We start from the raw sequence: 27,814 nt of genomic DNA, 5'->3' as shown, positions 1-27,814 counted from the left end.
CAATGTTTAAAATTAAAATCTTAAGTTAAAAGTGTTTTCTTCAGTAGTTTAGCACTGGCTTTCATTCTTTCGCACAGCTTTTAACAGAACTGTTTTTGAAGTCCCGTGGTTTGTGTCTCGGTGTGTTTCTCAAGTTTCCAGCTTGTACCACACATTTTTTTGGAGACCACAGCTGAGAATATTCGGCTGTGGTTCTTTGTTACGTGGTGATAATATGTTCACATAAATCTCTCATATCTTAATAACAAGTTAATTGAGTTACATTTCCTTTATATGAAAATGATGGTTCTTTGTGTTTCCCCACTTGTATATGGTTGTCTACAAATGTATTTAAGGGCTTGGACTCGTCTAACATAGCAAATAGGATGTTGCTTGGGAACGCAATGTTGAAATTAAGTGAATGTAAATTAAAGTAAGCAAAGAGCCCTAGCAGTGACACCTCTCAGGCTGGGGTACAATCTTCCAAAGAAAGCAGTAGATGATTTGCCATTTCAGACATTTCAATCCCATCTAGAAAGCTGCAGTAAATATATTGTAGGGAACATTCCTGTACTGGCAGGGGGGTAGACTAAATGAGCTATTACCAGTAGCTCTTTTCCATGTCTGACTGATAGTTGGCTAGGAACATGTTTAGTATAGTCGCCAATTTTTCTTTTTTTGGAGACCAGTGGTGACATTGACAGTAACAGCAGAAGAAAGCTTCCTGTGTTTGAGAAAGGTTTGTGTGGCAGAGTTGTCCCAAAAGCAGACTATTTTCAGAGGCACAGACACTGATAGCCTTAATCCTTTCCTAAAGCTTTTTTGAGCAAGAGTTTCATAGGCACTGACTCATGTGAGAGGGTGTGGTAGTATTGGAGATATCTGCGGATTAGCTGCTACACATATTTTCTGGTCTTTTAAATTCAAAGTCAAATGATACTGGATAAACTAATAGTGCTATTTTTTGTTTTAGTGTATGATTCATAGCTTTTGATTTTTCTTGGATTTTTTTTCTTCCCTTCCCTTATAACCACTGTCTTCCTGGGTAGAAAGAGAAATTTTGCAGATTGTGAGAGAGAGGTAGTCAGTTCCTCTGTCTGTGGTTCCTGAACTGTCGGATAAAAACCATCTAATGACAGTTCAAAAGAGAGATGTTGAATTGTGTTTAAGTCCATTCTTCTGATGTGTTTACGGAAGACTTCTTCCATTAAAAAAGCTAATTGCTGGCAGCAACGGCGATAGTAGTTACAATTTAAGTACTATATCATTTCATCCTAATCAGGGCAGCTGTAAATGATAGAGTAAGCAACATCCTGACAGCTATAGTATGCTGAGCTAGTAACCATGAGAAAGCTGGGCATCGAGAGTTAGAGAGGTACCCAGCACCCATGAGACTTCTCTGCTTCCCCTTGATTATAGAGGGATGTTAATACACACCTTGCAGTTTCTGTTACTGTCAAAGCAGTGATGTGCCTATGTCATAAGTTTCTGACAAAAATTTAATTATCCCTCAAAACTGGAGTTGTCAATTTTGATCCCCACAAATTATAAACTGTTTAAAATTTGAAACTCTTTCAAAACAGGCTGTATTTCCCTCCCCCATTAATCTGGTAAGAAGGCAACAGAAAATAGATGAAAGGGCAAGAAAACATTGAAGGGGCACAGCAGATTGAAACCTGTGTATAGAATTATCCTCTATTATCCTATTATTATTTTCCTGTAGAGGAACAGGTGTTATGCGCCTTATATTACAATATGCTTCTGGTTCTACCAGAACTTTGCTTACAGTGAAGCTGCATAATAAAAATGTAGCTAGCTCTAAATTTTTTTCTTTTCTCTCTTTTTTACCATATGATACCCAGGGACTCCAGAAAGCCTTGCTGAGAAAGAAAGGCAGCTCATGGGTATGATCAATCAGCTGACCAGTTTGCGAGAACAGCTGCTAGCAGCTCATGATGAACAGAAGAAACTGGCTGCATCACAGATCGAGAAACAACGCCAACAAATGGAGCTGGCTAAGCAGCAGCAAGAACAGGTGAGTGATTAGTACAGTGGCTTTCAGCTAAAATAATTTCCTGGGAGGACTTCCCAGTAGCTTACCTTTTAGTATTGATACTTCCCGAATTTACTTTCCACCCAGAATTGTTTTTCATTTAATTTTGAACAAAAACATACTGAAAGAATGCTTTGATTTGCAATATATAAAATAGCATTCATTGTTTTTTAAAGACATACCTTCCATGTGATGAGGTATTCTCTTCCGATAGTGTTGTGTTGGTTTTTTTTAAGTAAGTGTGAATAAGCATACAAATTCCACCCTCCTGAATAATCTTGCAGTGTTGCTTGAATTCAGTGGTGCTGTATAAAAGGAACAAAATGTGCCATTTGGATTATAGTTGGTTTTGCCAACTGTGCAAAAAAGTGAGGGAGAATAATATAAAGCCAGTGAAAAAGTGTGACTTTTTTCCTACTGCACTTGAGAGCAAATATGCCCTCCACTTAAAATGCAAACATATTTTCCCATGTGCACAGTTTCAACATGTACACATGAACACATGATATTCTATGCAAGAACCCAACTTTTCTACCATGTTTTTACCATGCATGTTTTAACAGAAATGAATGGCCACTTTTGTACCTGAACATGAGCAGAGAAAATGTATACATCTGTTTTAAACCTTTGTCAGGAGTCCATTGTAATATCTCTTATGTGTAAGCATTTTGGTCTTCCCAACCTTTTATTTCAGATTGTAATGACTTTTGAGTTCATGTCATACATTTGCCGCCATGTACAATTTAGCAAACTCACAGAATTCTTTGAAATCTGCCACAGTAGTCGTACTTCCATGTTTGTATTGCACCAAACAAGTCTTAAGGTTTTAAACCACTGACATTTTAGCCTTGGTTTTCCATTTTTTTTAATAATTTAAAAACCTAATGTTAAATCCGATGTATTTTCACCTCACACCTTTTTATGTGAACTTAAGTGACTGATACAGGGTCTCTAGTTTCACAGAGACCCTGTATCACATTGTAGTTCTCATGGAGAAGGCTGATGAAAGTGTGAAGGTGGCACTGGCAAAATTCTTCCACCAGGAGCCATTGTGCAGGAAGTATTCCTTTGCCCTGTTGCTACAGGATGTCTCAGTCATCTGAAAGTGAGAAGAATATTAAGAGAATGCAAAAATGTTAGTAGGTAATCCTGCAGGATTATTATAAGGATAGCACAATGTAAAAAACTGAGTATAATTCTGTATTACATAGAAAGTCAAATAGCCACATTTTCAAAAAAATGTATTAAAAATATTTTGGTTGCTTAAAGAGGGGCTGTAGAAAGAGCACATTTAATCTTTCAGATGTGGAGTTAGTTATGAGCAACTGTTTCTTATGCTAATGGTTTAATAGTAGAAATGAAAGAAAATACCTAAGGGGAAGAATGCACAAAATTCCTCCTAGTAAGTATGTGTAAGTTTTCATCTGACCCTGAGGTGTGTACACATACCACAGGAGAAGAGCAATGCTCCTTCTAATGTTTGCACTGCTGTACTAGCTATTTGTAAGAACAAAGCTTTTGTGAGGAATCAAATTAAAGTTTTTCAAGTTAACTTTTTAAGTTTGAGGTATATAATGGCTCTAGTTTGGTTCCATTACTGTCTGCTTTTTCCTTCATGTCTGTTAAATGCATCTCTGCTAAGATTCCCCATTATTTAGTCAATTGAGAGAGAGGATGGAAATCCTTATGGAAAATGCACACGACTTTCAGAGGAGACTTACGACAATGCCATCAACTTCTATAAATTGGTTTCACTTTTGAGCTGTGTAGCCTTGCATTGCCCCCATGGTTCTTTTCAGCTGATAGACACATTGAAATGTCAGTGATTTTCCCAAACACCAAGTCCAGTCTCTTTGTGTCTTGTTTCTGCATCAAGAAAATTTGCACACTAATACCTTCCCTATTGGTCGTCAGATTTCTTTTTTTTTTGGAATAGGTGGTGCCAAACATAAAAAGAATAATACTGTCCATCACACTTTTTTGTCTTTCCTGCCTTCACCTACTATTTTCCAGTTTCTCTGCCAGTATTGTTCTTCCTCCAGCAAGCTGGAGCAAATGAGTGCTCACTTTTTTTTAGAGGTGCCATTTCAGAGAGTGAGAGAGGAGAGATTTTTGTGTCAGTCCTTCTCTTGATAGCCAGCACATCATTTTCCATAAGGTTTCTTTTCACACTGGTACTAGCTATGATTTGCTCCTGAACATGAGCCTCTTGCTTCAGCAGCAGTTCAGGCTGCAGCCACCCACCCTTGAAGGTTTTGTAGCATAATAGAGCAGTTTAAAGGGTGGAAGTTTCCTATGTACCAATTCCAGGAATGTTGGATCATATCTCACGTTTCTTCTCTGCAATTTCTCCACAGATTGCAAGACAGCAGCAGCAGCTCCTGCAGCAGCAACACAAAATTAATCTTCTTCAGCAACAGATCCAGGTCAGAGACCGCATCTCCACCCATGCCTCAGTTATCTCTTTTCTTTCTGTTTCTTCACACTTACCCCCAGCCATTATTGTCATAATTTCTTTAAGAATCTCAGCAGGTGGCTTACATCTTATTTATGGAAACACATGAGGATGTTACTTTTCATTAAAAAGGTCAGTTTCTGGAATGCCTTGTGTGATTTAACACGGCTTCTATAGGATCAGGAGGTAGATGTGAAAGGGCCTAGTCCTGTGAGCCATGGTTTGCAAGACCAAGTCCTCCTTCAGCTGCACATCAGGGGTGGCAAAACTGTTGCCAGAAAGAGTTGGATTGGTATGGGTCTCCTAAAACTAATATTTTTGAGTTTTTGTGGGAGCAGTTTTCTTCAGTGGTCCGCAGTCAAGTGTCTGTTCTTCCATCTGTCCCAGGTGTCGCAAGTCCTGAAATTATTGATGCTTAAGGTGAAATATTGTCTGAATGAGAAACTGGCCTGAAGGCTGATAAGATTTAGCAGAACAACTGTGTAGGTCCTAGGTATCAGCAGGTTTATTCCTAGTAGTAGAAAACTGTTGTTTACCCAGTGTAACCAGTAAACTTTATTTAACCTCTTTTTTCCTTGAAGTATTCAGACGTTTATTTTCTTGACATTGACTGTATTTCTTTACTGTTCTTCCATCTGTATATATGCATTCCCCCGTTTGGGGAATTATGCAAATCAGTTTGCCCATGGAAGTTTTCATAGAATAACAAAAGAGTGGTTAGATATTTTACAGGTACCTAGAATCATAGTAAGATCTCTGGCTGTTTATGTATGCATTTGTGTATAAAGCATTGTAAGCTGCTGTGGAAAAAGATGCTATGCTCTGTTTGCTCAGTAACAACAGGATTTTCTTTCCAAAGCTCCTCTTTAATGTTTCAGAATTAGTTGCCTAAAATTATGGGCCATATTGGTAACTCATCTAGGAAAACTTAATTCCAGCAAAAAACAGAGGAGTTGTATGGCTTCACACTAGAAGAAAAACTGACTGTCATTTTGGAGGATGTTCAGTCAGTACCAGGACTTGTGCAACTATGAAAAACTTCTGGGGAAGGTCCACCCATCTGTTATAAAACAACTTACACACTAGATGTGCTGTGCTGAAAATAATTTTGAGATTGGTAAGGTCTGGCTTGGCCTTGACCTCTGTTTTTTGTTTTGTTTTGTTTTTTTCTTCTTTAAATTTTTCTGTGGGAGGGATTTTTCTTTATTACTATATACTTAATAAGATTTTAAAAGAACAACAATAATAGAACCTCTACAAGGAAAGTATTTACTTTTTTAGCATTTAGCTATTGCAGTGAGAGAGGAAGTTGTTTTATAAGCAGTGAATAAAAATAAATTGAAGTAACATAATTTGACCCCAGCCCTTTTAAGTTGTAATGCCTTGTAGATAAGAATGAAGTATGTAGTTTTTAGGGTAGTGGAGAACACTGACTATTGATAATGAGATATAGAGCCTTTCATCTCCTGATCCCTGGTCCAGGTTTGACCTAAGTCAGTAGTAAATGAAAGTTAGCTAGCTACCATCTGATACAAGCTGCAAGCCTAAGAAATTATGTGGAGATCTGTCTCAAGGGATTTTGGATGAAATATTGACCCTGCCGAGGTCAGAATTTCACCTCCAGGGTCTACTTCACACAAACCCCATCAGATTTGGGGCACCCTCCTTTTGGACGGTCACATGATAAAGGTCAAGAATTGGACAGGCAAAGAGACAATACTGTCTTCTCATTCCCACAGAGATGATCTGTTTGTAGTAAAATTTTGATTATACTGTCTGCTTCTTGACAGTTCCGTGGTCTCTATGGTCTTGCAGTCTCATGAACCCTGGTCGCAGTCCAATTACTGTGAAGTCACTGATAGGGAAAACATTTAAAAATAAAACACCCCTTATTGACAGTGAAAAAAAAGCAAAACATTTCTGCTCAGTTGCGTGCTCAGTTGGCTGTTGTCAGAGAGAAGAGACAGTTCCTGAAGAAATCTGCCTTTGTATGTAACTGGAGACAGTGAAGTCACCCTAACATACCCACGTTTAAAGAGGTCTGTGAGTTTACAGTCAGATTATGGTAGGTGGAACAAAACTGTGACATGAATGTAGCTGGGAGTTCAGCTCTCCTGACCTTGCTCTAATTAATCTAACAGGCTTCTGTCACATTGGCCCAGAGTTTTTAAATAGCATGAGATTTATTGACAGGGAAATATTCCTACAGAGTCTGGGTAACTATTTGACTTATGTGCAATTGAATGATCAGGCTGCAGTTATGAACACAACCTATTTATGACAAAGGATTCGTTTTACTTGAGCCAATTTTTTTCTAAGCTTGTAAGAGTTGCCATAATTCCAGATAAATTATTACACAGAAAAAAGCTATTGAAATATTGTATTTGAGAACATAATACCCTAAGGTTAAAAAAAAGCAGAACCTGACTGACCCTATGATTTATTAATCCTTTCTCTCAGTGCTCTAACTTGGAAGCAGTTCCCTCTCTCCTTACCGCAGTGTACAATCACCAGTAACACGTACAATATGTAAGCAGGGAGAAACTGCAGCATCTCTTCTCCTTTGAGGGCTGCAGATGCTGAGTGTAACTACAGCTCAATTAAACTAGCCACTTCTGTGATGCTGAAGAAAGATGTGTTAGCTACTTAAGCTTAGAAAAATGTACTTGGCACATGAGTCTCTAATTGACATTATGTCTTTTTCAAGTCCATCTCTTCTGAATTAACTGGGAGGAGGTGTTGCTCATGCAGAAGACAAACAACTTGTCTTTACATAGAGAATTAAGTCAAGAGATAATGCTAACCTGGAGAAATCTTCAGGTTTTATTAAGAATTTGTATTGACCTCAAAAGGCTAAAATGTGATCTAGACAGAATTTTGTCTTTTGGTAAATGTTTATAATATTTTTTTTCTGCTTTTCAGGATGGTCTAGACCTAATTTATGAAGAGGTTTGAGTTTTTCTGATTAATTAACTAACCCTCACCCCCCACCCCTCATCCTATTTTATACCACTTTGGAATGCATCCTCCCATGCACACTGCTTTCTGTTCTATTTAATCCTCATGTATATTTGTATTGAAAAGGTTTTCGCTTTAATGGTTTCTGCCTTGTGAGTATTTGGGAGTCTTCTCCCCTGCACACATCAGTCTTGCTGTTCTACTAGAAATGTAACTGGAATGTGTGTTCTGTCAGCTCTTGTGCATCAACAGCCCCGAAGCTCTCAGGCTGTGTTTCAGAACAGCTCTGTGGCAGTCTGCAGTTGTAGAACAGGCAGAGGAAAGAGCAAGCAGATGCCAAGTACAGCTCAGCAAATTCTTGGACTAAATCCAGTTTTGTCCTTCAGGGCCTCAGGGGAACTCTGATGGTCACCTCCTTGTCTTCTTTTGTGAGGACACAGCCTGCTTCCTGGTGTCCTTGCTCCAGCACATGGCAGTCTGGGGCTCTGTAGCTGGTGGGCAAATAGTGAAAGAAACTGGAAGGCTAGATGCTCCTTTTTTCATGATGCTGAGCCAGTCCCTCAAAGAGGCTGTGGGTGTTCTTGGTGTTATTCTGGGTTAAGGGACATCTCTGGGATGCAAACTCTTTTGGGCTGGTGCAGTTTACACAGAAAAAGTCTAGTCCAGGCTGACAACTTAATAGTTCACTTTGGAGTGTAGTGATGAATGTCACTTTAATTGAACTATATTTAAAATTAAATATGATTGTTAAAATTCATAAAGCAATTTGTATTCAGTAGGGTAGTGTTGGTAAAATAGGTCAACTTTACAGCCTGAATTGTGGTAAAACTGATGCTGCTAATCTCACAATTTTGTAGAAAGCCTGACAATGTTTTATGGTTTTCCCTCAAGCCCCAGCTCTTGGAGTCATGTGATGACAAAAATGCCAGCTTTCATTTCTTCAAAATGTAAACTTTCAGCTCTCAAATTTCCAGGCAAAATCTGAAACCATGAGCACTACAAGTTCCAAAATTAGAAGGCAAACAAAACGGAGGCCAAATGTTTTTTAAACTGTGCTGATTTTTAGTCAAATTTTTTTTGGAGAGCCCAGCTCAAGATCTTGGAACACTTCAGGTTGCCAACAATGTAAAACTAAGATCTCAAAGCAGCAAGAAGCAACAGTACTGCTTTACTCCTAATGCCTGTACCATTTGGACGACAGTTTTGTTTGACTTTTTAGTTTAATACTTCCAGTCCTTTGGTCACTAATTCATATTCATTTTGGGGTAACATACTTAGCCTGAGAACTGAGTGTTGTCTGAAATTTTAGAGCAATTCCTGCTCAACAGCAACTACTTTATGACTCCATGTGTTTTGATAGAGGGTTTTCTTTTTACTTCAGAGCTAGAGACTTGTCAGCAGTTGTTCTAATGGGTTTTCTGTCAGAAAGCTTGGACCTCTGAAGAACGAGAGGATCCTGGCTGAATTCTGGTGCAGAGCAAGAAAGATGCCTTGCTCTGCCTGCCCAGTGGGATGGGACTTCTGCCTGCTGCCTGCCTGGTGGCACCTGGCAGGTGTGCTAGGAAGCCCTTCTCCCAGCCAGAAAGTTTACCATGGCCTCAAGCTTTGCAGACCTTTAGCAGCTTGTTCGACCCTTCAGACTCCATGCCTGTGGGGCCTGCAGGTTTCCTGGTTTGCCTCAATCCTTCAGCTGTCCTGGGTGTCCTCCCAGCTCCAAATAAGGCTTTGCCTTATGAGTCTGGATCCAGATTTCTGTCCTCCCCACCTGCTGTCATCTGGCTGTGTCCCTTTCCCCATGAGTTGTGTTGGTAGATGGAGAGGCCTGGATGCGCTACTATGTTCCCAAATCAGAATATTCCCGTTCTCATTAAGTTCTGAGGTTTAATGTGTTGTTCCAGTTCGAAATGTAATAAAATCTTGAACACTTGGAATTTCCTGCAGGATGGTTAGTCCCTTTTGTAGCCAGATCTGTTTTTCTAAATCTAGCCATACTTTTGGGGGAGGAAAGAAGGATTTGGTTTCAGAGTTACACAGAAGTTCAGAAAAATATTTCTTAAGCTTAACGTGCAAAGTTCTGAAATGACACAGTTGTTATTGTCAAAACTTTCCAAGCACCAAGAAGCTCTGGGTTGATTCCAGCCTTCTGAAACCCTGGTAAAGAGACCTGCTTCCAGAGTGCTCTGCTTTTCATACATCATATCCACCTAGTTAAATATGGTGACAATTGTTGTTTAGTGCTGTTGTTGCTTTTGAACTCCTCGGGTGAGCAATCGTCTGTTATTCAGAACAGGCTGAATGATGACATTTGGGCCTGTTAGTATTCTCTTGAAAATATTGACTTTTGACATATTTCAGATGAAGTTTAGCGGTAAAATGTACCTGTTTGCCTAGCTGTGAGAATACACTGACCGTGTGACAGTACATATGGAAATGTAGAGTTGTTCCTTCCCCCAACAAGTTTGCACTTTTAAGTTATACTTCCAACACAGCTTATGCTTTCATTTTCTGTCTCCTGCTTCAAAGCAAACTCCAGCAGGCCACTAGGTGAGCTCGATACTTGGAGTACTTTGTGCCTTTGTATAATAAGCAGTACTTTGTGTAATAAGGAGGACAGAGATCCTTCTCCTTTATCCTTGCCCTGTGGTATCTCCGTAATGCAGTCACAAGGACTTGTGAAGTTCCTTTCCTGGTCCTCGGCTTCCTGCCTGTAACCCAGAGTTCTCTAGGAGGATTTAAAGGGCTGTAGATGATGAATGTATCACTTGAGATACAAAAATGAACAACTGCTACAAAAGTGCTTGGTTACAGCTTTAGTGATGTCTGTTGCTTCTGTGTTACCATGTGCCCTGGCAATTACGATTTTCTAACAAGTCAGTGGCATTAGAGAAGTGAGTGCTTCATAGTCCCTTGCAAGCCATTGCTGGGCAGAACAGTATTAGTTCTTCTGCAATTAGAGCCCTCTTTGCATATCAGAGAGAGGTAAGAACAAAAGGTTTCCGTGGTGGACATTAAAGCTATTGAAATGAGGGCCTGATCCAGCTCCCACTGAACATAGTGAAAAGGCTCTTATTCGTATTAGTGGGAGTTTAATGAGGCCATTCTTCAGTAGGAAAGTATGAGAAAGTATCTTCCTTCTCACTCTCCAAAATGTTTTCAGAACAGGCTCCCTCCACTGAGACTGTTTGTTTTTTGTTTTGTTTTTCTGCCAGTGTGGATATGACAAGCTGGGGCTGCACGGTCAAACCAAAGAGGCTTATAGATTTGGGACATTTTGTCCAAATTCATCATGTGTCAGGAGCAGCTGTTTTCCTGCAACTTATAAACATGGGCATACTGAATTCAGTGAGACAGGCCCAGGGAGGAGTCACACTTCAGCCTTTCCCATGACTTTGCAACCTCTTCCCAAACAACTGAGGTTGCCGGCAAAGAGGCTAAACAATTGTTTCTCACAAAAGCTCTGCAGCTGATGTCCTATCAGTTATCAGAATAACTTGCCTGTCCCTTGAGCAGGAAGAAGCCCCTGGGAAATTAATTATTTAAAACACACACACACAAAAAGAAAAAAGACATAGTTGGGGGAGGAAATGGGAAAAGGGAGGAGTGAATAGAGAAAAATATAAGCTAGCAGTCAGAATGTGCTGATTGCTTGCCGGCCTCTCAAGTTCAGTAAATAACATGTCTAACATGTCTGAAGAATATTATGCATGTACTTTAGAGTAAGGCCTTCACTTCCTTCCATTACCATAGAAGTTATATAAAAGAATTGCAGAGGTGTTTATCTACACCCATTTCTGTGCAGAGCAACATTCTGCATCAATATGTACCATGCTTTTACTTCCAAAGATTACCTGTAGAGCAAGCATCAACAGAGAATTTGGTCTTGGGCCTTTCCTACACTCTCCTACAGGTCTACACTTTCCTACACTCTCATTCAACCCAAGTTTCCAGACTTACACTAATTCAGGCAAGGCAAATCTGCTTGGGATTTGTACAGCTTGATTTTATTGAGTTTGCAAGGGCTGTTTTCATCAGATAAATCAGCTTATTTTTGCTTGTGCTGAGCTACATGATTGCAACAGCTCTTGCTGATAATGACGCTTTCTCCAATGTTCCAAACTTATGAGACTGTTTTGAACATCTTGAGTTCTTTCTCACAATTTTAACATCTATCCTTAATTTCCTTTTTGTTACCAAGAGGTTTCAGTGTTCCTATTTTCCAGTTCTCACACACGATCACAAGGGAGAGCCAGAAACTTATTTTTAATAAAAAAACAAAAGAGAGCACTGAAACATCCAAAATAATCCAGCAGATAGGATTGTGAGAAAAATGCCAGCAGTGGAAATAGAGTCATCACAGCTGGCAACTTTGTACTACAAGGCCTCATCTTGGTCTCCCCCTCAGCAAGTGTTCTCTCAGAGACCTCTCTTTCCAGAGCCTTTTCTTTCTTTTTTTGTTTCTGGTTCCCTTCTCCAATTTCAGTGTCTCTTAGAAGCACCCTGCAACTTTTATCAATTTCTTCCACTCCCTGATGTGGCGGGACTGAGCAATCTTCCTTACTCAGCTGCTCCTCTCTTCTTCCATCCCTGCCTTTTCTATTCCCTCCTTGTTATTTCCACAGTCTTTTTAATGGTTTTGGTTGATGTTTTGTTGGCTGGAAAGCATGAATACGTAGTTTTGTGAATGTCTGTGTTCAAAACACATGGGGTGGTGTGTTCATGAGAGCTATGTTCACATTTGTGTACCTGTGCAGGTGTTTACACAACAGACAACAGAGGTACAGGAGTACAAAGTACCAGGACAGTTTGTTTAAGTGGCTCAGGAAGATGAACATGAACACTTTATGGCTGAAATCTTGTCCATGTGGAGTATGTGTAGTCATGAGCACTTTTATTGTGCAGCCAAAAAAGGCTGTTGCTGCTGCCTCTGCAGTAAGGTAAAGCAGGAGATAACAATAAATTTTTTACTGCTGGCTGGCGGAGGTGTTTAGGATGTGTTTTCTTTATATCTTCATCCGCCCCTAATTGAAGATGCTTTAAAATTGAATGACTAGCAGTCAAAACGTGTTTGCTTCAAGCTGAGAAGAAAAATGCTGGTGTCTCTGCTTCCAAACTGATTGCGCTTTGTACACAACTGACAGCCACAGTCACTTTGAGTGACTGATAAGTGGGAAGCTTTGCCACTTATCAAGGAATGCACGCTGAAAAGAAAGGACTGGAGCCGTTCAGATGCTTTGGCATGTTCAAAATAACATCTCACATCAGTCAGACTCAGAGGCACTAGGAGACATTTCAAAATAAACTTTATATCTATCTATCTATCTATCTAGAGGCAAAGATTCAATTTAACAGACAAATCACTGTGTAGCATCACATTGGCTCTGAAAACGAGAACATCATTATAAGGGTCACCAGTTGGAAAATGACTCAGATAGCTGCATAATTTGAGAGCATTTATTCTAGGACCTCACCCCCCAGAACAAACCTGAATTTGAAAATTTGCAACCGCATATCATTCTGCTGATTCCTTTAAACTGGGGGCTTTCACCCCTGTTGGCCAAGCAGTATTTTATTTTTTTTTAAAGCATGACATCCTGAAATATCCCAAAGAGAATTAAACTGTAAGCCAAATTGTGATGTCATTTGTTTCCTCTCCGGTATTATGGAATGTGGAGATTGCCTTGTGTTAATGAAAATCAAAATTAGAGTTATTTAGCAGTTGCTGTGCTTTTTATTGATACACAACATGAATAGAAGAGGAAGATTTTTTGTTATGTGTTTGTTGATAGTACTGTTTGTTGATAGGATATATTGACCTGCAGGAGCTGAGGTGTGAGGGTACATTTTCTTGTACTTACTCTGTAATGACAGCAGTAGTAGCCAATATAGGGTTTGATTGGCCCACTGGAGGTGGTAATATTTCAACCTGCCTTAGCAGGTATCATAGTAGTAAAGCTGTTAAAGCCATTCCTGCAAACATTGAGTAGAAACAATAGCACAGGTCACACTCAGAGCTGAGGCGAGATGTGGCTTTTCATGTGAAATGAGAGAACAAGGTGGTACAAGCAAGTAGTGCTTCCCAAACTGGAATTCGGCTAGGAGATATATAGCATTGACCTGTGTCCACAAGTAGTACTTCAACAAAAAGCATTCTCATGACTGCTGCCAGATTTACACCTTTTGTCCTAGCTAAATTAGGAGTATTCATGTGTAAAGGCCATTCATTATCTTTTGTTACTATTCTAAGCACTGCATCTTGACATCTAGTTTTGCCCAGCTTGTTCTATCTAAAATGGTTGCTTTTCTAAAGCAGTTTATACATGAGAGATAGGTTATGTTTGGTGTTCCAAAGTTGCTATCAGCCCCCATACCTGTGTTTTTAAGAGGGGAAAATTCGAGGATCATTTAGTTTCTTCTGGCAATGACTTGCTTTTCTGATTCATCTCTTGCCATGCTTATTGATCACGACTTCATTTTGATGGCTCATTCAAAACCGAGTACTTCAAGCTCTGCTGGAATAATGGCTTAAAATGATTCAGAGGGAGAAGTATGGTTCCACCTACTGAATCAACACCACTGTCTTCACTACGTTGGATTTTCCTCAGACATCTGGCATCCTAAAGCTGATGGTGCCTTACCCTGCATAGCTTAGAAGAAAAGATGAACTCATAATTTGTAGCAATAGCACACAAGAGGCCAGAGAAAATGTGGTTGGTTTTTGGTTTGGGTGTTGTTTTGGGTGTGTGTGTGTGTCTTGTTTTCCACTTTCTATCAGTTATCTGCTGCTAAATTGTATTGTATAAATGAAAGTGGAGGGCAATACTTATGCTTGGTGTTTGTAAGAAGAAAAAAACAGTTCAGTCACTCGAAGGATGGTGATAGAAGTGGTAATGTGAGCAAAGCCTGACTTAGAAGCCTGAAGGAAGAGAGGGAAAGGTACAGTTGTCTCATGAAAGTCTCTGTTGAGCAAAGATGAACTAGAATGTTACAGATCTCATGCCAGCTGTCTGTGTTTTGTGCATAGTGTTTACATTCAACTTTCACAGAAGAAATGTGCATTGGATAAATGATTGTAAGGAACCATTTTGGATTTTCTTTCAACTTAGTTTGAAATATGCTTTCAAGAGGCTAAGAAGTGTATGTCAGAGTTTCTTGTATTTAGAAGTGAAATAAAAGATTTGAAGTTCCAAAATAATCATAGTAAAGGTATAAAAACTATAATGAAGATTTCTATGAAAGGTAATAACTAATTTAATGGGACAAATTTAATTCACAGTACTTGTACCTTATAAATACTTAACACAAGGAGGAAACTAATTTAAAATCTTATGTGTTACAAAGTAGTTTTAATGACATTTGACTTCTTTGGAAGAAGATAGATAATGGTGGTGTTCAGCAAAATATTTTCAAGTTGAAACTTGGATAGTTTCAATGAAATTGTTTATAGATAACAATTTAAAATGGATTTGGAAAGAAGTGATGAAGAGCTTTCTATACTTTTGTATGCTGTGAAAATTGCACGCAAAGTACACGAGTTAAATCATGAAGTAAGGCATTTCAAAGTTACAAGTGCCAGAATTAGGTTAAATAGGTATCTTTGTTTTATTTCTATGTCTGTCTGTCATACATGTTGAATAAAAAATGGTATCCTGGGGTGTAGAATTGTGTGATAATGTAATTGTAGACAGGACTCACAAGAGGGAAAGTTAAAATTATCTTGACAGCCTTAATTCTGTCATTCTTTAATTTTCATCCAGAGTAGCATTAACTGTGTTTCTATATGGTTTTAATGGCCAAAAAAGGATATAATAGAGATACACCAACCACTTACAATGTATTGTCACCACAGCTCGAACCCTGAAATGTCAGCATGGGAGAAGTACCAAATGTCACTTGAGCTGCAGAAGAAATTCTGTGTTGTCCTGAGCTACCAGGACAAGACAATACTTCGGGGTGTGGTGGATGGGAGCCTGTACTAGGAAGACCCTCTCTTCATGTGTCTTGTTTCCTTTCTTCTTCCTGCTTTCTATTTTTTACTCTCCACCAAAATAGAGATTTTTTTCCTATTACATATTCCTTGTATTATACAAGCTGATTGATTGCTTTCTCACCTTATACACAGAAGTAAGCTGCCTTATACATCCATGGGTTTGGAATGCCTGATCCAGATACCAATTACAAACATGATTGCATTTCTGGCCATCGATTTTAATGTCTCTGAGGGATTCAGTGAGGAAGGAATAGGGATGTTTTCCATGTTGGAGCCACAGGTTATTAACGCCTGCCAAATTGTAGCTGATTTTTAGTGTTCAGGACTTTATGAATTCAAGGCTATGATTTTATGAATTCTTCAGCCCTGCTGACAGTTGCTCTTCAGCTGAAACCATAGCAAATAGAGAGAATCCTTACTTTAGATCAAGACACTGATGCTTGCAGTCTTTCCCTGTGATGCAGGCAGACTGATGCCTGCACCTGGAGATGCAAAGTAAGGAGAAAAGGTCTCAAGTTATTTGAAATTAGAAAACTTCAAGGAAAAAAAACTTTCAAGCTTCTTTCTTTTCCCCTTCTGTGATTCTTCAGATGGCTCTATGATTGTAGGCACCCCAATAAAGGTTGTCTCTGTTTTTTCACAGAACCCAGTTCTGACAGCATAAGGGTTCCCTGTGTCAGAAAGCTTCCCAGAGACATGCTTGATCCAGGAGTTTCTTTGCCATTGTGTTAGGAAGTGAAGTTTTGGAGAGCAGATATATTCCAGTGGCTGGAATTACAATTATACTCTATTTCTTCTTTGCTTGAGACAAAAGGCAGATTTCCATAGTTATTTTTCAAGAATTTTTGCATTCTTTTTTGCATGTTTTAAGGGTGTTATTTATGTCTACTTCCCTTGTATTACTTTGTATTTTTAGGAATTTCTGTCTTTTTTGGTAAAATCAGAATAAAGAAATTGAACTTGCAGTCAACTTACTGACTTAGAATTCTGTATTCTATGTGAAGAATATTCACACTTCTTATTTAGGAAAGAAATACATCTGGTTTAGGTGTTCTTCACCTCCCCTCCATGTATTTGAGGTGGATTTGTTGAAATCACAAGTTTTCTTTCTGCTTCTTTTGTGAGGGTTGTTTGAGCTCGGTATCCTCTTAGCAGAAACTCTTGCAAAGGCCCCGTGGGAGGAAAATTGTCCATTGTGTTCTTTTGAAAGCTGGCTATCTTTTTTCCTGGAGCTGGGCTTAAGCAAGTTTATTCTTCCACTCAGGGATATCTTAGAAGGTTCCTGTCCTTTCTGGTGCCTAGGAAGTGGAGCTCAGATACGTATATTGTATTTATTGCCATCATATAATCTGTGCAACTTCCCTGCAAATATAAAGAATTATGCTTTCCCCAGCTGTTCATTTGATAGGATTCTAGCCCTTCATTTAGAGAGAACCATGCTTCTCTGATTCACATTGTTTGAACCATGGCCTCCCTTCTATACCTATTGTGTGTTTTCTCTTTTTTTGTTGTTGTTCTGTGTAACAGGTGTTTCTTTCAGACAGCCAAGGCAGCAAGGCAAAGGTTTCCTTTATGGCAGGTCTCTCGAGACTTTGATTAAACTCCTCTTTGTGATAAAAATGCCACTGCCTTCAAATGAATTGCACATGTAATCTGTATTTGCACAAACGCCCTCCATCCCTCTGCCCTCGTTGCTGAAGTCTGTCTCTTTTTGGTACGTGTGTTTGCTTTTTCTCCTGTCTTTTGCCACCGAGCTGATTTCTTTTTACCTTTGTGATGCTGCACTCTCCTCAGAGCCATGGGAATGGTTGCAGCCGTGGGAAGCAGCCATGGGAATGGCTTAAAAAGAGCACTGTTTCTGAAAAAAAAGAGCTCTCTCTTTTCTCCAGTGTTTTCCTGTTGCTGCTTCAATACCATGGTCAGATGGCTGCAAGAACCTTGCTCAGAGTTTCCCCAGGGATAGAGACTAGGCACTTTTTCTGAATTTCCTAGAACAGGTCTCAGTCCAGTGGGGTTTTAGGTGATGCCAGAAAGGACAGGCCAGCATGGCTGGTGGAGAGGGGTTCTTTTTGAGCTTGTCTTAATGTGAATGTCTATAGACACAGCAAATGGTTATCACCTATAGCAAGAATAATGAGTAGTGAAGCTTGTATATAGTAGTTATATACATCTTATATGTTTATGCTATTATATATTTTTCTTTATATAAGATACACATTTATATATTCACTATGTACACTATTTATTATGTTAATATTATACTATTATATTATACAAATTTTATTTATATATTATATATATATCATAGTAAATAATCTTAAATACCCTCGGGGTGCTGTGTGTAGCCACAGGGAGTGGGATGTCACAGATACCCAGAGAACAATGAATAATTAAGGTTATTAGGAACAACCCCCCTTCTCACAAAAGGATTCACCAAACAAGCATTTAGATGATAATAGCAGTGTACCTGGGAAATTAGGTAATTTTGCTCTTTTAATGTATGAAAGAAGCCCTGTATTACAAGGAAGGTGTGCTTGATTTGTTGGGAGTCCACTGAAAACCCAGCTTTCTGCAAGCCTGCAATAAACAATGTCTCCTTCCTGAAATCTGCCTCTTGGGAGCAAACTTAAAGTGGTAATACAGGTAGCACAGTTATTTTCTTGCCCATCTTTTTTCTTTAACACAATCTCACCTGCTGTTGTGGGGGACCCACTGCTAACAAGCTGGCTTTCCTGGGTTAGGCATGAGAATACTTCAGGGAGATCTGGCCCATTGTGGCAAGAGCTAAGCTGTGTTGTAGGCAGCAAGTATGTGTAAATCAGGAGCCCATGCTACCAACTTGTATGACTTACTTTGAATATTTTTTCTAGCTTTTGTTTATAGTAGGCCTTCCACACTCTTCATTATGATCCTCTTGACTCTCTGGATGTTAAGACAGAGAAGCAAGGCAAAACAAGGACAGGCAAAAGGCTGGTAGCATGTTTTTTGGTAGGTCAGTCGGCCCACATTTTTCAGGTATCCTGATGGAGTATTGCTCACCTATAATGCATTATTTTCATGCCCTTCTCTTGATGCCAGTACATTTATTGGTTAGAAGCCCTAGGGGTGAAGAGATACAAATATGCATTAGACAGAAGAGATGTAATTGATGTCCTGGGAGCTGTGCCAAACAATTAAGAATATAGGCATAGTGATTTACAGGGTAAAGCAAAACCTCCAGAGAATGCTACATCTGTACAGACTGCCCTGTGAATCGGCAGGAGTGGAATAACTACCAGAGATAATGCATATCTAGGGAATGAACATGGGTGGACTTTTGCTTTCAGTCTGAGAGATGCCTTCTGCTGATGACTTTCTGTTGCTTTGGTCGGTTGTTTGAGCTTCCCAAATGTCATCTGCAGCGCTTCTGAGATCTCCTCTATATAAAGTGTGTTTTTACTGATGGTGCAGACTGAACGGCAGCTACAGCGGCAGGGGTATCAGCACAGCCTAGATGTGACACTGCCATTGTGTCTATTTTAGTGCCTAACTTTGTGGCAGTGGCAGCATCTGTGGAAAATATGAAGATAACTGTCAGAAAGAGTGTTTGAAGGGCGTTTAATTTAGAAACATTAACACCCCCCAAGCTGACATTTTTTTTAGTGTGCAGCAGTTAGCTGTGGAAGATGGGGCTTTTAATAATGCTGTGTTTTACAGTTTCCTAAATTGGTTCTTTCTCTTAAAATGTGTTTTCTGGTTTTGCTAGTGTTTAGTTACATAGCGCAATAAAGGCAGTTCATTCCATTATTTGACTAAAAACCCATGAAATTTTATTCTAATTTTTCTTAACACATAGATTGCAGGAGCCTGAAATTCACTCTTCCTGTACCAGTGCAAAACATCATAAAATCAGAGCATGAGCATTTAGAGACACTTTGTGCTGAAATAAATGACCACGATGCAGAAGAGACTAACATTATGTAACAATTTTATTAAGTAGTTCCACACAGCTTCTTCACTGTATTAATTCTTTTTATGTTAAAGGAACCTGAGACATTGTTTTGGTACATAAATACATTTAAAGAACACTTGAAAAAATCCCAAACTGTTCTGAAAGCAACCATTTCTTGTGTTCAGGCACACAAACTTTGCTCACAGGCAGCTCATTAGAATACAGGGCATTTTCTGAGAGCCTGACTCCTGTTTTTCGTTCAGCCATCTTCTCCCCATTCCTTGAGGAGGTGCCCTTTTGTTGGAGGTTAAGCCTTCTTTCCACCAACGGGGAACTTGAGGAGGCTCCCTTGGAAGCCTGTCATTGCTGTTCTTGGATTTTGCAAGACAGCAATGCTTCCTGAGGCTTGTGTGAAACTCACCTGCCCAGAAAGACTGCTACTCACCAGTCTGCTTTAAGACGGCTTTGCATGCAAAAGACTGATTTTCTTCATTTTGGGACTGTCGCTCAATGGAAGTGTCAGAAACGTGGAAGGATAAATACTGAGTTACATAAAGAGAAAAAAAAGCACTCTGAAATTATCTCCTGGCTCCATGTTTTCCGAGGTTTTGCATTAGCAGGGACGAAGTCACGGTGTGTTGACACAGTCTAATGTGCAGTGACATAATACCTGGGATATGGAGACAGCAAGAGGCGCAAAATCAAACTTATCTGAGTTTTCACAGGAAAAGAAGGGATTAAACTTTGCTGGTTAAAATATGGATTTTTTTTTTATTATTATTATTTTATTTTTTTATTAAAAACTATCCTAGTTCGATTGAGATAAACCTACTCAGATCTAATTCTATCCAGTCCCTGGGAAAAGTGGGCCTTAAGATGTTGAGCCTATTTGCCCAATCCCTTTTTTTAGAAATAAAGATTAGGGTAGGAAGTTTGGTCCTTATCTCTAAGGTTCTTACTGCTTCAGAAGGAAACTGAAATACTTACATGAAGGACACTTTCTTGAACTCTTGATTTCTCTTCTCTCAGATTATTTCGGAAAGCTTTGGCAATGTAGATTTCCCACAATGCTTGGCTATTTTTGTTTTACATATCTTAGAGGAACTATGATAAATTGTTGTTACTGGCCATTAAATAGTAGAAAGAGATGTCAAAAACTCTGGTGTCTTGAAACTCAAATGTTACTTCATGTGCATGGAAACTGTGATCTGGAAGCATCATCTTCCATTTCGTAACTTCTAGGTGTGATTGCTCTCTGCCTTTTTATGCCTTGTAGTTACTTACAATTCTAATAAATAATAGTCAATCACTAAGTTTTACTTTTATTTTTCAACCCTTTTGCACAGATATTAGTATTAGTTTATAATCTAGATCTTATGTAGCACCATCATCACTGGATCTGGGAAAATATTTTTTTTTCATTTTTTTTCCCCTTTTTTTGGGAAAAAAAAAAAACCAACAAAACATCCTGTTTTTCAGACCAGGGGAATTGAGGACAGAGGGGAAGCAGCTTGCACATTGTTAAGCTTTAGCTCGTTGCCAGAACCAGGAACAGAACCCAGATTGTCATTTCTCTCCCATTGGGCCACAATGCAAAATGTGAACTGAAGTTCAGAGTTATCAGAGATTCAGGCCTTCTGGGTTTTTGTCTTCTGTCTCCATTTTTACTGTTTTGCTATAGAATTTCCTGTTTCGGGGATAGAATACAGACTGCAGTGATTGTGGAGTGAGAATGTGGCAAGGAAGCAATTCCTCTTAGTTTCAGTCATGTTTCTCTGGGTGCCATTCCACTGAATCACATCAGTAGAGTGCAGAAAATCTGATGTGATCCATCAGTAAAATGTTAGTGAATAAATTGTAAAAAGTTTGGGAGGGACAATTTCCGTTCTCTTCAAGGAAAGAAAATAATTTTCCTTGTATTTTTAACATATTCTGTGTTTAAAGTCTTTTAGATCCGTTCATTGTAACAAAGCTAGTACTTTTTCAGCACATATATTTCTTTCTTAAAACATCCTGTGATTCCATGAAAACTGCCTAAACAAATCAGAGTGTAAAGCACTTCACAGTCATTATTCATGAACCCTCTCCTCACCTTGACCACTGCTAGGTTTTTATTCCATTCTGGCTGTGTTAAGCTGTGCTAAATGTCAGTGGAATGCCTGCCCATGTTTTTTGTCCTGGATTGATCTGCTCCAACTCAGAGAGGTTCATTCACTGACTTTGCTTTCTTTTCAGTTTCTGGACACTTAACCTGTTTTCTTGCCAGTCTCAGGGCTCTGGTTACCTAAGGCCAACTTGTTGTATTTAACAAGCACAAATGGCTGTGCCTCAGGCCTGCTTTTCCCTTCTCTCCCCCTTCTTCTTCTGTTTTACATTTAATGGCTTGCTAATAATGAAATAACAAAAGCAGCAGTAGGGGTATAATAAACACATGCTCACCTACGGGAGAGTTGCTGATGTCTTAGAATTAAAAAACAAAATAGGATTATGATGATAATAAAAGCCAAGACAGGTGCTGGGCACTCTGTTTTTTCTCTGATTAAAACGGTCACAGTGTGACATCTTTTCATATAGTGAACTAAAGAGGGAGGTGGATTATTGCATTTGCCAAGGCTTTGAATATACCTGAACTTAAAATACTTCAGGACCATCTTATCTGTAAGGGTCACCGTGTATCACTGTATGCAGGGAATATACCTGTTTTGCAGGGTGCTGGGTGGGAAGTCAGATATTCAAAATAATTACTCAGTTGCCAGAGCATTCCTTTCCTTCTAATTTGGCATAGCTGTTGTTAAATCCCCAAGAAACAAGAGGGAAGATCATCTAAATCTGTGCCTCTTCTGTTGAATAGGATGTCAAGTAGCAGAGGCAAGACATATGTTGCCCTCCTTGTTTCTCCCATCTTCACAGTAAGATGCCCAGCTTCTGTTAGGCGATTGGGAGCCCTTATCCTTTCTTAAACCAATATTAAGGTGTTTTGGATTTAGTTCTAAAAATTCTTAATCCTGTTCATCCTCCCCTGAACATATTGTGCTCGTATTTTTTATAAAAATACTTTCCTAGATTTGCCTTTCCTACTCTTTTAATAAATCAGTTACTTCATATCCAGTAGAATTTTATTTTGTGGAAGCAGATTTCAGTCATAAGTACCCTCATTTTCTATCCTTTAGATCCTTTACACTTGCATAAAGTTCTTGGCACAGCAAAAACTTCGCTATGTTGGGAGTTCCATCTCTACACTTTCGTGTGCATGTGTTACATGAATTCTCTTCATTGTGCAATTAACAGTTTCTTCTCCTGCCTGATGCTCTAAATCTGTGAGTGCAGTACATAGATACTTTTTTTCTTTGTCAGGCTGCTTCAGGCTAAACGTTTAGACTGCCACTCTGAGTTAATTAAACACCTATTTGAAGTTAAGCTGTCAAATGGCAAATAAAATAGCTCTTCCAGTCCTGTGGATTGGTTATTGAGGTTGACTCAGTATTTTCTGCTTTGTCCCTTTCTACTTTTCGGTCTCTCTACCTGCTCCATATGCTGCTTTTCAAGATAGCAACATGGTATTTGTCAGGCAAGACATTACCTTCAGCAAAAGGCTCTAGCTGATGTTTCAGAAAGTGTGTATATGCAGAAATAATGCCAAAAATTTGTGTCAAAATTCTAAATTTTGCAAGTTAATGAAACATATCCTTTTGCACGTGAACTGTGTAATTTCATTTCTACCAAGTAAAACTAAAATATATTGATTGGTAAAGGCAGCCATAAGTAAAACTCTTAACTGTAATTGCTAATCCCATAGAATGAAAGACTATCTGCCTCTTTTCCCCATTGGTTTCCAGTTTCCACAGTTTTTCCAATCTCCTGCTGCCATGGAAAATAGGTATTCATAGGGTAGACAGCTCTTTCACACAGCAGTTACACCTGTCTAGCTACTTGCAGAAGTATCAGGTTTTCATGGGTAAAAATGTACTTCACTGAATTTGTGCAGGAAACTGAGGGATTCAATATTTGTTTTGAAATGAGATGAGGCTAAGGCATAAAAACTTGTATTGATACATTTTTTCATGTAAACTTTTTTTTCTTTTTAGTGAAAGACAAGATTTTTACCCATGAACATCTTAAGCAGGAAGTCTTAGAAAGCAGGGAATTGTTATAGCATCCATTAGAAACAGTAATAAATTCCTTTGTCCCTAGCAGATGGGTTTTTTTGGAGGATAAATTTTGATAGGACAAGTGGTAAAGACAAAAACCTCTGGGAGTTTGTTAAAAGTTTATTACTTTCTTGAACCTCTTTTTCATACTCTTTGCCTTCTCCTTAATATACACATACTTACAGACATACTCTGCATTTCTCTGGATTTCTGGAGCTCACTTGTGTTACTTTACAGCATATGTTGATTTTACTTAGCAGACTCATATACTGTGAGAGGGATGAAAGTGCTCTTGGGCTTCAGAGGAAAAATAGGATAAGAATTAATTTCTTGTTCAGTTGATGTCAGAAGCAGCTCGACATATGAAAGAAATGGGGATCTTCTTAGGCTGCCTGTTTGAATTTAGAGAAGGCTTAGATGTTTACTGAAATTTCCAGCCTTTCGGAAGTCACTCACGGATACTTTATTCATAGCTGCCAATGAAAAAAGGGATATGTCACCAGCACAGTGCGGTCTTTTTCAGCTGGGTTTGCATCTCTGTACTAAACATTTTGTATGTGCATGTGTAAGTCAGCAATGACAGCTTAGCAAACCACTAGGACAGAAGTGGTTTTAACTGTAGTAATTTTCAGAGTGCATCGAATACAATTTCATCAGTTTCTTCCTGAGATTGTAGCATAATAAACCTATAGTTGGTTTTGTTCACATTTTTCTTGGATATGATAGTGCTGCTGAATGCCTTCTTGCAATGTTTATTACTATTACAGAGGACTGAAGAGGTGTGAATGATCTGAAGCAGGCAAAATCAGTGGAAGGACCAACGTTTGCAACTTTTTTATCCACTGAATCCTGCAGGGAAAGCATCTTCTTTTTGTACTACTTCTGTATGATCTAGTTCAGCTGATTTTTTAGACTTTTGCAGGCAAGGTTTCAGCCAGCTCTCCCAAACAGCTCTTCTTAGAAAAGCATTAGAGCAGGCTTTAACAAGTACAAAGTTGGATATGAGTTCTGAGTAATGCTTCCAGGTAACACCTCCAAAGCCAATAAACCTGAGGTGAATGAATTTCATAGGGTACTGGGTAATGGTACCCTGTTATCTTCAAGTGTGTCTGTGTGCACATGCACACAATTCTGCAAAAGCAAAACTATTTTGAACTTCCCTAGACACCACTGTAAATAAGCATTGTTCTCATTATAAATATGGGAAGGTAAAGTTTGGAGGAGTTAATCATCTTATTAAAGTTAAAATATAGAAAAACAATTCATACAGCTAAGCAAGACAAGACCATGCCTTTCATCAGAGATGGCTGGCTGGAAGATCTAAATGATCCCTAAAGCAGTTATCTTACTTAAACAAAGACTATGATTCTCTTTTCTCAAGCAGTGTGGTCACACTATGATGAGAAAGGGTAAGGGTTAGAAAGCATAAGACAGCAAAATATAAGAAAAATCTTTTTCTTCTCTTGGTCACATCATTGCTTTTTAATAACGTTGTAAAGGATTTATATAGCTTCCCTTTCTTCCTTGAAATGCCCAGGATTGTTCAGATATTCTTTAATATATTGTAATCCTATGCATGCCCAAGGTATAGTTTACAGCACATATTATCCTCTGTAGAGTCTCAGACCTTCTGACCTCTTAATTACTCAATGAGATCCAGATTTAAAACAATAGGATTGTGTGCTGGATAAGACACTGATTTACTCCTGTTGTCACTCTGTAATCAAGGTGTATATAGTACAGAGTTTATCTGGATGTTGACCTGTGTCCTTTATCAAATTTAGATAGACTCTATAGGCAGTTAATTGTCAAGCTTCAATACAGAGCATCAGTGTGGAATACGAGGTATTTCTCCACAGCCAGCAAATAAGAAAGGTGATGAATTAGTTGTGATTCAAGTGTTTTAATCTCTAGCTAGAGGGAACATCAATCTTGGATGGACACAGTAACCTCAAATGAACTCATTATCTGTCTTCCCAAAGCTTCTCTGCTTCCTCTGTTGTTTATTATTGGTATCCTATCAAGTGGATTTTGTATTCCAAGAAACCATTTTTACTCCTTTTGCTTTCTCCTGCCCTGGATCTTCTTGATAGTTTTGATGTAGCATTTATGAAATCCAAGTTTGTCTCTTCTTCTGCCTAAAACTTTCAACCACATCTTCTCTGTCTTACAACTTGATTGCTGAGTCTTTTGTTGTCATTACACTTACACTTGTCTGCCCACTTCCCTGGCATGATGTTCCCAAAACACCATCATCCCATCACTTCTGTCAATACTATTGGACCCAACTCCTTCCTTAGCCTAGGCATTAGCTCCTTGTTTTTCATAATGTGAAATTAAAGTTTAGTGTTCTCCAACGTTCTCCACAGATCTGTCACTCATTTTTTTTCTTTTATAGTTCATTCTTATGCTCATCTGTTCTGCTGGTGATGCTCACCTCATTGTTTTGTTTGTTCACGTTTCCTATCCCCTCTTACAATTTTATTCCAAAGAGCCTTGAATGTGTAAACTTTTCAGAATGGTCTAAGCCTCAGTATTGCCCAAGTTATTCCTCTGATTTTAATGGTACTGTTACATATATTTGCAATTAGCAAATCCACGAAATCTAGACTGGAGCCCAGCACAGCACCCTGTATCATGTTTCACACTTGTGGTATCATGTCTTAAAAAAAAGATATGACTGTGCAGGACTCTCTTTGAGCCTGCACAGTCAGTTGTGGGATCTCTGGAGTTCTTTGAACTTTTTCACAAAATTACTAATAAATTATGACAGGGATAGAAAGATTCACTTCATTCACTTCCTCTGTGAAATCGCTTGGATTCTGAGAGTTAGTGTTTTGTGTGACAGCCTTGAGTTAGCATTGGATGATGTGGGGCATCAATGTGATCATGATAGTCACCTCCTACCAGTTACTTGTAACTTCATTGCATGAATCTCTGAAGTTCTTCTTTTGGATTAGATAATTATAAAAATGAACTCTGCCTACCTATCAATCTGTCAATGTGTGTTCGAGGCTTTTGACATTATTTAGGTTGAGGATTGCTATGAAGTTATGTACCCAAATTTCATCAGTTTTTCTCTGCTTCCTACTATCTGCTCACTAGACTTCTAAGTTGCTACTAATGCCTGGACTCAGGGATGTTGAAGAGCAAAATTTAAACTTAATAGTCTGATTCCCATTCAGACTTTGGGCCTTATCAAAAGTACACTCTGAATTGTAGCCTGTATCAAGCATGGCATTCATTCCCCTTATGCCACAGAAAGCAAATAGTGGCAAAAGACAAGCTGTAATAAAAAGCAGAAAGCACCTGATGCTATTTGTTCCCTCTTGGGAACTCCTGCAGCTTTCAGTACATTTATGTGCAGCCTAGTAAAAGAAAGGTGGTGGTAGTGGGATTATTAGTGAAGAAAGCAGCTTAGGAGAGACATGAAAATGGGAGCAGTTCTAATTCTGATTCAGTTTTTTCCCATGCCGTTAAAAAAAGAACTGTTTAAACATGGTTCTGTCAAATTCCTTTCATTGGTCTCTTTTTTTCTCAGCAAGGTTACCAGTGGTTTCATTCATAAGATGATCTTGAAGGTTGTTTCACTGTCACCAGGATACAGCTAAAGCATTTTGTAAAGGGTACCACTCAAGTGTAAAGATGCCTGGTAGGTAAAATAAGGCCCTTACAGAAAGAGAGCAGCAGCCCATCAGATCTTGCTTTTTCAAACCAGGCAGGTTCCCCCATGGAAAGATTAATTACAGTCAGGTTTGGAAGACAGCCTTGCTGTGTTTTTTTTCTCCTAACATTAGAAAAGATAAAGGGGGTGATTAGTGTGCACAAAGCCTCTGATCAAACCAGCACTGAGGTTTGTGACAGGAGGTTCAAACACTTTATGGATCACTGGTGCTGACAGGTAGATCACACAAGCCTTAAACAGATGTTTAGTGAGAAGATGAATGTGTGAGATCTCAAACATGCAGGGCTCCTTTGCCTGGTCATAATAGCCCATGAAGCATTGAAAAACCTCTGATTTTTTGGTTTTGTTTTGGTTTTGTTTTTTAAACAGCCCCACTAAAAAGGGAAGAAGGAAAGTACTGCCAAGCTTGAATTAACATGTTGGAATTATTTTTTTTTAATTGAAACTAAACATAGCCAGGTTCTTACAGTTGTTAAACTTTCTCTGTAGGAAATGAAGGCAATTCTCTTGGGATGTGTGGCCACAATTTGCCCTCTCTATAAAACTATTGCTGTGAGCCAATGAGGGTACATGCTGTAATGAGGTGCATATGAGATGCTCAGATGGAATAGAGATGTG

At 38.8% G+C, this 27,814-nt stretch overlaps 1 protein-coding gene across 2 annotated transcripts in view; it reads left to right on the top strand.

Moving 5' to 3' along the window:
- Positions 1 to 27,814, top strand: part of SOX5 (SRY-box transcription factor 5) — a 289,213-nt gene that overhangs the window by 143,340 nt on the left and 118,059 nt on the right. For both annotated transcript variants that reach the window (XM_030468324.1, XM_030468323.1), the window contains exons 5-6: positions 1,842 to 2,014; positions 4,390 to 4,458. In XM_030468324.1, coding sequence (XP_030324184.1) covers positions 1,842 to 2,014; positions 4,390 to 4,458 — 242 coding nt within the window. The remainder of the gene's footprint in view (positions 1 to 1,841; positions 2,015 to 4,389; positions 4,459 to 27,814) is intronic.

The sequence above is a fragment of the Calypte anna genome, chromosome 1 (genome assembly GCF_003957555.1).
Source record: "Calypte anna isolate BGI_N300 chromosome 1, bCalAnn1_v1.p, whole genome shotgun sequence".
Classification (NCBI taxonomy): domain Eukaryota; kingdom Metazoa; phylum Chordata; class Aves; order Apodiformes; family Trochilidae; genus Calypte; species Calypte anna.
Note: the sequence above shows the minus strand (reverse complement) of the source record. Positions and strands in the feature narration are given on the sequence as shown.